The sequence below is a fragment of the Thunnus thynnus genome, chromosome 17 (genome assembly GCF_963924715.1).
Source record: "Thunnus thynnus chromosome 17, fThuThy2.1, whole genome shotgun sequence".
Classification (NCBI taxonomy): domain Eukaryota; kingdom Metazoa; phylum Chordata; class Actinopteri; order Scombriformes; family Scombridae; genus Thunnus; species Thunnus thynnus.
In genome coordinates this window covers 22,251,115-22,260,946 of record NC_089533.1, presented here as the reverse complement: position 1 = coordinate 22,260,946, position 9,832 = coordinate 22,251,115, and the positions used below count along the sequence as shown (strand labels likewise).

Genomic DNA, 9,832 nt, shown 5'->3' with positions numbered 1-9,832 from the left:
ATACTACTACATTTCATTGGGAAATAACACTGCACTTTTACTTAATACTTTTACTTAATACTTTTACTTAATATATTTAACAGTCACAGTTATCAGTTACTTTGCAGACTAAGATTTTGGAAACCTATAATGAGCATATAAAGTATGATGCACATTATAGTGTAAATTGGAGTTAAAATTGAACAATGTATAAAATGGTAAAAATGAGCTCCATCTTCACCAAAAGCTGCTTACTGTTCATACCATAGTAACCATAATTTTCCAATTATATATAAAAACAAGTCCATTCTGTCTGCGTAATGAGTACTTTTGGTATTTTTGCTGATAATAGACTTTTACTGGTAATGGGAGTATTTGTACTTGTATGAAACGGTCTGGATACATTATACACCACTAGTAGTCAGTAACGCAACGCAGTAGAAGCTTGCTTGAAAAACATGTTACCTTCGTTAGGATAAAGTTTTATTGTGATTGTGTAATAAGTGTTGACGGAATATTAGAAACTCCCCTCAATATTGTTAGTAATTAGTAATTCAATATATACAATATAACCTATTTAAAAGTAGTTATCAGTAGATTTTAATCTGGTGAAGTGGCGAGCAGCAAACGCAATCTATGTTATAGAATTTGTAAAATGTGTTTTTCCGAAATAGCGCAGCTAAGCTAAAATAATTACATCAGTTATCCATCATACTGGGGGCGGGACTTTTCCAGCAGCCAGCCAATCAGTGGCTTCCGCTCGCCGACTGAGCGTGAGCACTAAGCTAACAACAACATAGCAGTACTGTTAGGCCTTGTTGTTGTGTCCATTGAATTCACGTCTAAATTTGTCATACCAAAAACACGGCTCGGTGTGATATTTGACTTTTCAATAAGCCTGTAAGAAAGTGGCAGTTTCTTCATCCAGTCAGCCTTCCAAGCTAACGTCGGATATAACTAACATTTAGAGTGGTTTCCAAGCAAGGCCTGTAACGGTAACTTGGTAATAAGAGAAAGTCAGGTAACCTCTTCGCGAAAAAAGGCCCACTGACCCAACGGCAACATTAAATAATTGCTTCACCCAACATAGAGAGTGTGTATAATCAAAATGAGAGGCTCGTACGGAGACAGAGATAGAGACCGCGGCCGTGACAGAGGGTAAGCCAATATAGTAGTTATATTAGCATGTGAGCTAACGTTGGTTGTTATCATAAAAGGCTTGCATGTGTTTGCTGCGATAAACAGAGTTAACTTTAATATTTTAGCCCAGGAAAGTGTCATAAATCTAGCTACAGAAAGTGTGTCTCGTCATGTTGCAGCAGCCCTCGTTTCGGGTCCAGCAGAGGCGGCCCACCCCCCGGTAAGAAGTTCGGGAACCCCGGGGACCGTTTACGAAAGAAGAGATGGGACCTGGAAGAACTTCCCAAATTTGAGAAGAACTTTTATAGTGAACATCTGGAAGTGCAGCGCATGAGCCAGGTATTTCTGTAATATGACAGTCTACTCTGATGCACGTCTCCAATGCAAAAATAGGTTTTCGTTCATGAAAGGAGAGACTCCAATAAAGAGCTGTACACTGGTGTTTACTATGTTGGTTTCACACACTCGACTGTTGTCTTGTACTTTCAGTATGAAGTTGAGGAGTATCGCAGGAAGAAAGAAATAACAATTCGCGGTTCAGGCTGCCCAAAGCCTGTCATCAACTTCCATCAGGCACAGTTTCCTCGTAAGCACATGCATACATTGACATCCATACATACAGAACTTTTGAACTACACTGCCACTACAATAACTCCACTAAGTCTGCTGGCTACTACCAAACATAACCAGAGGATGTTATTTCTGCCTCTTCATTTAGAATATGTAATGGATGTCCTGATGCAACAGAACTTCAAGGAGCCCACAGCCATTCAGGCACAAGGTTTCCCTCTGGCCCTCAGCGGGAGAGATATGGTGGGCATCGCTCAGACTGGCTCTGGGAAGACTCTATCGGTGAGACACACATCTTCTTCTACTCCTGTAATGATAAATGTGGAATCATCACATGCTGGTAGATTACAAAGCAGCACAGACACCTCCCATTGTAAAAACAGAAAGAGCACATCATTTAGAGTATGCTTGTGGTCAGTTTTTAACTTTGAATTCAAGATAACAGATTTATAGTGCACAAATGTAGATGTAAACAGTTGCTACCTACTGTATGAGTGCATGCAGTTTGTTGATAGCTGTCAGTACACTAAAACTATTCAAACATTCGCACTGAGCCCTGCTTATGCCAAAGGACCCACAATGTATTGAGATTATAGCTCAAATTTGACTGGTATGATAAACAGATGAATGAAAATAATTTGTCTGCAAGACACATGAATTAACCTCTTTTTATCTCATCCCTTGACCCTCTGCACAAGCCCCTGGCCCCTCCCAGGTTGTGTGTAGTACAAATGCTCTGTCGTGCTTATTGTTTCTGTTGTTTGATTTTCCTGATGCTGCACAACAAACACAATCCACTGAGCTCTCTCTTTTGTCTGTCCTCAGTATCTCCTGCCTGCCATTGTACACATTAACCATCAGCCCTACTTGGAGCGTGGAGATGGACCCATTGTACGTGAAGAAAAACAGAATACACTAATTACTGAGAGTAGTCTGCTGTGGAAAAGCAGTTTACAGAAATTAGATTCAAAGCCATTTTAAAACAATTTTGTAGTGTCTACACCAAGCAGTGGATTGTTATGGCATTATATGTGTGCTCTGCAGTGCCTGGTTCTGGCCCCCACAAGAGAACTGGCGCAGCAGGTCCAGCAGGTGGCATATGACTATGGAAAGTCATCCCGCATCAAAAGCACTTGTGTGTATGGGGGAGCTCCCAAAGGACCCCAAATCCGAGATCTGGAGAGAGGTGAGTAGTATATTATACATTATTAATACATGATTCACTCTTTTTTAGTTGTTTAGTTGTAATTTGTTAATAATTGTGTGCATTAGATCAATTTATATAACACAGAGACAAACTAAATCTGTTCTTCCTAGGTGTTGAGATCTGCATTGCCACTCCTGGTCGCCTGATTGACTTCCTTGAGGCAGGAAAGACCAACCTGCGGCGCTGCACATACTTAGTTCTAGATGAAGCTGACCGCATGCTGGATATGGGATTTGAACCACAGATTCGCAAAATTGTGGACCAGATCAGGGTAAAGCTAATGAGAGATCAGCTGGATCAAAAGCTTTTGTTTGTTATTGTTGTTTTTTTTCTTTTTTGTAGTTGTGATTCATAGTATTAGTGTTTGATTTACAGCAGCAGAGAAATGCCTACTTTAATAACATATGCATTAGGTTTTAGTATGTTTGTTACACTGTAAGTTTGCTTATTAAGATTTCATTTTTTCTGTCCCTTTTTTCAGTATCTGTCATTACCTGTTGTTTATTTGATGTGCTCTTTGCCTAGCCGGACAGACAGACCCTGATGTGGAGTGCTACCTGGCCTAAAGAGGTTCGCCAGCTGGCAGAGGATTTTCTGAAGGACTACGTCCAAATCAATGTTGGAGCCCTGGAACTCAGCGCCAACCACAACATCCTTCAGATAGTTGATGTCTGTATGGAGAGTGAGAAAGACCACAAGTAAGAGGCTGGTCACAAAGCAGATTTTTCTCTGCCTGCTTTGGTTTGTTACAGTTTGTTTGGTTTGTAGCGTAATGGGTACATAATGTACAGCCAAGCCACAAGCTTAAGCCAGTTTCCTTTATTTCTAATTGCCTTTTCCTCAGGTTGATCCAGCTGATGGAGGAAATTATGGCAGAGAAAGAGAACAAGACCATCATCTTTGTGGAGACCAAGAAACGGTGTGATGACCTCACACGCAGGATGAGACGCGATGGGTGAGTACATCTAGCAAGAACACACTACTACCCTTTTATGCAAAACTAAGTAATCCCAGTGATTTAAGGAGGTTTTATACAGTTTAGTCTGCACTGTTTCTATGACACAAGTTCTCAAGTATGGTTTTTCACATTCTGTAGCAGATCCAGAGATCTGTGGGTGGAGGGAGACAAGTGTCTTAAAACTTAAAGCCACAATGATATCAATCGGTTTAAATTTCATGATCATATCTAACAGGTTGCTGGTTTGTCTTCTAGGTGGCCAGCGATGTGTATTCATGGTGACAAGAGCCAACCAGAGAGAGACTGGGTGTTGTCAGGTACGACAAACACACTGACATTTGAACTCCTGTGGTTTAGTATTTTTCCATTTTCTTTGATGTTGTCTCTGAAGAAAATGTTCAGCTCCTAATCATCTATTCTTTATCTTGTGTTACAGAGTTCCGCAGTGGCAAAGCTCCGATCCTCATCGCTACTGACGTGGCCTCGCGTGGTTTGGGTATGTCCTGTGTGCTGAAGGGCAAAGCAAATTATTTCCTCAGTATAACTACACACTGATAGCGTACACGTACAAGATGTTTGACCATTAAATATGTAGAATAAAATAAACAACGGTGAGTATCTTAACTGCATGTGTTTTTTTTTTTTTACAGTAGAATTTAGGGTCAAAAGTAAACCACAAACACATACAGATTTGCTTTTCTTTTACAAAACATAGGATGCTTCTCTTCTGAAGTATATAATATTTATTTAGAAGTAGGACTTCCTGTGAGGATTTAAGCCACTTTGCTCTATTAAATAACACTGAAAAACACTGAACATAGGAATGATGTTGAATGAAGTGTGAAGATGTAAGGGGTGAGGCTAGTGAAGCAGCCCCTTACAGGATGGCAGTCAACCTTTAACCTAATTCTATGTTCATTTGTTTTCTTTTCATTTTATTTTTGTTTGGTTTTTTTGTTTCCAAGTCTCTCTTCCGGCAACTAGAAGCACACAGGCCCTCGGGAGCCTGCAGCCGGACCTAGGCATGACAAATCGAAAGCTGACTCGGGGAGAGAGACGGCCTGATTAATCAGTCCCAGACACAGCCATCTCCAGTGAATACCTAGAACAGAGCCCACAAACAAAACTCTCCCCCCTTCCAGGACACTGGCTGCCTGGGCGACACTAGGGGGGCGAGCACGGGGTGCTGCTGGGCTTCCAAATTTGATCCTAAGGTCTGGGGTGGCTGTCAGGTGAGAGGGCGAAGAGGGGGGTATGGAGGAGGGTGGGCTCCCCTCAGCCATGCCATCATCACAGTGACGCACCACACCAGTTGCTGATTAGATAAACTCAGATTCACCCAGAGACTTTTTGATAAGTTTTTAATATCTGTGTAATTATTCTGATGGGATATGGGTCAAGAAACCTATGGATCAAGAGATACATTTCTATTAACAAACCATAATGACAAACTTTGGACAGCAAAAAATTTTTACCAAAAAATTGTCCCACAGATAATACACTTAAATAGATGATACATCAGTTCTGTGAAGCTGAGACACAGTGGTGCGTTACAAGAAGACAGAGAGAGACAACTGCCAGGAAGTGAGGGTGGAAAAGCAGCCAAAGCCGGGCATGGACGGCTATGTTGGAGGCTCCCCTCTGAACTGCCCCCTGATGCCAGCCCCTGACACCCCCCACCACTGGCTGTGCCGGCCGGCCTCTCCCTCTGCGGACGTCATGTCTGGTCCTGGCTGGCAGGAGTCCTGGCCTGGAGGAGCCACCTCTCTATAATCGATTTCCCTCCCGTTCACTCCTTTTCCTATCTGTCCTTTCTTTCCCTCTCTGTTTCTCTACCTCTCTCACACATCAACTCTTTTTCTTACTGTTATTATCTGTCTTTGTCATCACCTCTCCCTCTCTCGCTCATTTCTCAAATGTTTCCTTCTTTCTTTTATTTATCTCTTTACTCTACGTCCTACCACCACCCTTCCCTTCCAACCTCTTATCTAGGTGTCCTATAATCTCCTTGTTGTTTTCTTTAAGTCATTTCTGACCCCTGTCCTTTGCCCCTTATCCCCACCTCCACTGTGTGTCCTGCTCTCAACCCCCACTTCGTCTTTAACACTTTGGCCATTTTTTCTTTGTATACGTCATACCAGACCACCAGTCAAGTCTGTAAATAACTCACAAGCACTTGATAACTTGCTGAATCCCCCATCAGGGCTAAAGTAGTACAAATGTCAGGACTCAAATTCCCTGGCAGAGCCCATGCCGAGATCCGTCTTATAGAACGTCCACAGTCTTCTCCTTAGTGTCTGTTTCTTGTTACTAAACTTGAAAAGCTGGGCTCTATGATATCACTGCCATTGGAAGTGACCTGGGAGGCATTTGGCAACAAACCAAGGCCGCCAAAGCCCTTAAGAAAATCTACCACTCCCACTACCCCACATCTTGATGTTACTGCCACCCACTAGTGTATGAAATGGCCGTGCAAGTCTCCCTAACAAAGAATTTAGATCTTTGAAGTTAACATGAAAGTATCCAGTAAATACTCCTCCATCCTTTACCCAGTAATGTCTCCAGGTCAAAAAAGGCTGGGGGACATGGAGAGACCTAGATAACACTAGAGTAGGACCGCATCCCAGCACAGTCCAGCTGGAGCTCTGGCCCAGGCAGTTTCCAGCGTTGGGAGTGTTGTGGAGGAGTGGCGAGGTGGAGGAAGGGACTGCATTTGTCCTGTGCGCTCTCCTCCTACCCCTGCAAACCTCCCTGGACTGGTGAGGGGTAGGGGGGCAGAGGGGTAACTTTGTAAGTCATCACTAAATCTCTGATACAGGGTAAGTACCTTAACCGCCCTTCCCCATTTTCTCCTCCTCCAGCCTTCATCATTATGCTTCCAAAACAAGACTTGTTTTTTCCTCTAATCAGCAGTGTTTTCTGAGCCCTCTGTCAACTGTAATGAGAAACAGACCTCTAATTCGTTTTAAACTGATGTTTTTTCCCCTAAAAAGAAAGTAACTTTCTCTGTTAATTCTTACACTTTAACAATTAATGAGCAATCACAAATTCTATTTGTAGGGTCACTTGCCTCTCAAAATTAGTTTCTCTTCTTTAAAATTTTACATCATGTCCCAATTCCACTAATTTTTTTCATCACCTAATTCAGTTAATCTATAGCTTTGGCTGCACCTATCTCCATAAGCACTATACTAGATTATATAGCCCTGTTTTGTAATTGGCATGGTAAGTATCTTCATTTTCTAATTGTGTATTGTACAAATAGTTGATCTTTTGACAGGTAAGTGATGCTTTCAGAGGATGATGGGTGTCTTGCAGGTATTGTCTGTCTGAATGTTTCCAGTTCCAAAAGCACAAAACTTTAAATTTCAATGGAGTAAATTGATTGATTGATTCAGTTGCCAGCCAGGGTTATTTTTGTCCTGACTTCTGTTTTTGTCTTTTCCCTCCCTGCAACTGGTCCCAACACATCACCCCTTCTCTACCCTTTACTGCCTCAAATGTCAAGATGTGGAGGATGTCAAGTTTGTCATCAATTATGACTACCCCAACTCATCAGAGGACTACATCCATCGCATCGGGCGTACGGCCCGCAGCACCAACAAAGGCACTGCATACACTTTCTTCACTCCGGGGAACCTCCGCCAGGCCCGCGAGCTGATCCGGGTGCTGGAGGAGGCCCGACAGGCCATCAATCCCAAACTGCTGCAGCTGGTTGACACCGGACGCGGTGGAGGTAAGGGACGCTTCCTGCTGGATTAGAGCAGGCAATTTGAGGGGGGCTGCCATCCCCCTTGTTAACCTGCCATTCCTCCTCTCCGTCCTCTAGTAGCAGAGAGAGTGCAGGGGCAGAGGGGTTGTTTAGTTGAATATGTTAGTCTAGTCTGCCTGACTCATTGATCCTTTATCTGAATGAGGTTTATGCAAGTTAGAATCTGTGGCCCCGAACATTGCTCTGAAATATCAGTAGCCTAAGTGTGCTGTGTATTGATAAATCCATGGTGCTGTCCTTGGTGCTGAAGTAGTCCTGCCCTTCTGTAAATTTTGTCTTGGATCTATAATATTCTAATATTCTCTAAACTATATACTCAATTCTATACTATATCACTATATGATAATCCTGCAGTCCTAGGGTTGCCCCCCCCCCCCTTAAAGATAAACAAATCACCTACTGCTTAACATGATTAAATTATTTAGCTGCTGTCAGTACCAAAGAGGAATCAGTTTTGACTTGGTAAAGGGATAATCTAGTCTTGTGGAATTCTAGTATTGTCTTTAGTATGACGGTATTATGAAAGATGGGATTAACAACCTAACATGAAATACACTTGACTGTGCTTTCCCATTAATAACTTGTTGCTAGTCTGATGGCCAACGTAGCAGTTTGATGGTAGTGTGTCCTCCCCCATCCATTTCTCATTTCCAGGTGGCCGTCCCCGTTTCCGCGGCGGCTCTAATTCTAACAATCCCAACCTAATGTACCAGGACGAGTGTGATCGTCGAATGCGTTCTGTGGGTGGGGGCAGCAGCACCAAGGACAGCCGCGGCAGCAGCAGCTACAGCCGTGACAGCCGAGATAGCCGTGGAGGAAGCACCCGGGATGGGGACCGCCCCTCCTCCTCCTCTTCCTCCTCTTACAGAGATCGCAGCAGCAGGGACGGAGGACGCAGCTACAACTCCGGCTCCAACTCATACAACCAGTACCAGAATAACAGCAGCAGCAGCCAGTACAGCAGCTCCAGGGGTGGCTCTGGGTCAGGGGGTGGTGGAGTGGGCCAGGCCCCACCTTCTTCGTCAGGCCCCCAGCCTCTAATGGCCCAGCAGTTCAACCCTCCCCAGCCCATGATGGGCCTGATGGGGCACTCGCCATTTCAGTTTGCTCCTCCACCGCCACCTGCTCCCTCTGGTAGAAAGTAATGGGATCTGTGCACCACAGTCACACACAGCACAATGTACACTGCACCCATTCTCAGATTTGCTTTAGTCTCAAAAGCCGTCAGAAATGTTGTGATTGCAACAATTTCGTCCTTGGAAGTTGACCACTGTAACATCAACATTCCAATTATGAACTTGGTTTCAAGACACCAGTGCACAGTGCTTTAAAATTCCAAATTTCTTCCAACATCAGCACAGTTTTGAAACATTTAGACTGGTTCCCAGTTTGTTTCTTAAGTGGTCAACTGTTTTGACTTTCCTTTAAAGTCAAATTAATCAGCAGTAATTATTTAGTTTGACAAAAGCTTGTCTGTTTCATTTGACTTAGTTTGTCAAGAATGTATTGAAAAAAAATCTTTGAGCAAATGTGCTGTTTTTGTGTTGTGAGATCTGTGATTTTTCTCTTAAGGTGTATCAAGGTAGGTGCTGACGATACTTCTTGTTAATAAGCTAAGTTTCTTTTTTTAGGTTCAATATCTTTATTTTTGTGTTTGAAACTTTGTAAGCTACAAGATCAATTTGAATTGATTTAAAGAAAAACATGCGAGATCCATATGTATTTTGAGCAAAATTAGGCTTAAAAATGTTTTGGGGTTTTTGTTTTTTTTTTGATAATGGGATTTTCTTCCTTCTTTTGAACTTCATCTTGACACCCATTTCAGAACAGTCTTTATTTCATTACATTGATATTAATTTAGGCCTCTGAGAGGCAGCTCTATGGGTCTTTTGTGTAGCCATGGCACCGGTTAGAGTCATGCATGTAAACAAGCTTTTCTTTCACATTTACAAGTTTGTGTTTACTGACAAATCTCCCGAGAGCCATGATAGTTTACCTTATTCAATTAATCACCAGTGTGGTCAAGTCTTTGCAACAGTGACGATTGAGCGTTTCCTAGTTAATGAGAAGTCCCTTTTTAGTTTGTTTTTCATGTTTAATAAAGCTCCTCAATGTATCATCGTGTGCTCTTGAAATCCTTGAAACTAAAATCATGGAGGTGGATGGTAGCTTTAAGATACTGAAGTGTGGACTTTTCATGTGGTGA

General features: G+C 42.6%; 1 protein-coding gene across 2 annotated transcripts; it reads left to right on the top strand.

The window, feature by feature from the left end:
• Positions 1–736: 736 nt before the first annotated feature.
• On the top strand, positions 737–9,742 carry LOC137201342 (probable ATP-dependent RNA helicase DDX17). 2 transcript variants are annotated; one of them, XM_067616349.1, is made up of 13 exons: positions 737–1,137; positions 1,302–1,458; positions 1,609–1,705; positions 1,838–1,971; positions 2,515–2,580; positions 2,734–2,875; positions 3,007–3,167; positions 3,422–3,594; positions 3,741–3,851; positions 4,110–4,171; positions 4,291–4,350; positions 7,363–7,590; positions 8,281–9,742. In XM_067616349.1, exons 1-13 carry the CDS (start codon positions 1,088–1,090, stop codon positions 8,769–8,771), a joined length of 1,932 nt encoding a protein of 643 aa, XP_067472450.1. In that variant the 5' UTR covers positions 737–1,087; the 3' UTR covers positions 8,772–9,742. The 2 variants fall into 2 exon arrangements, with proteins under 2 accessions (XP_067472450.1, XP_067472449.1); XM_067616348.1 differs by having other exon boundaries at positions 1,299–1,458.
• The last annotated feature ends 90 nt before the right edge of the window (positions 9,743–9,832 follow it).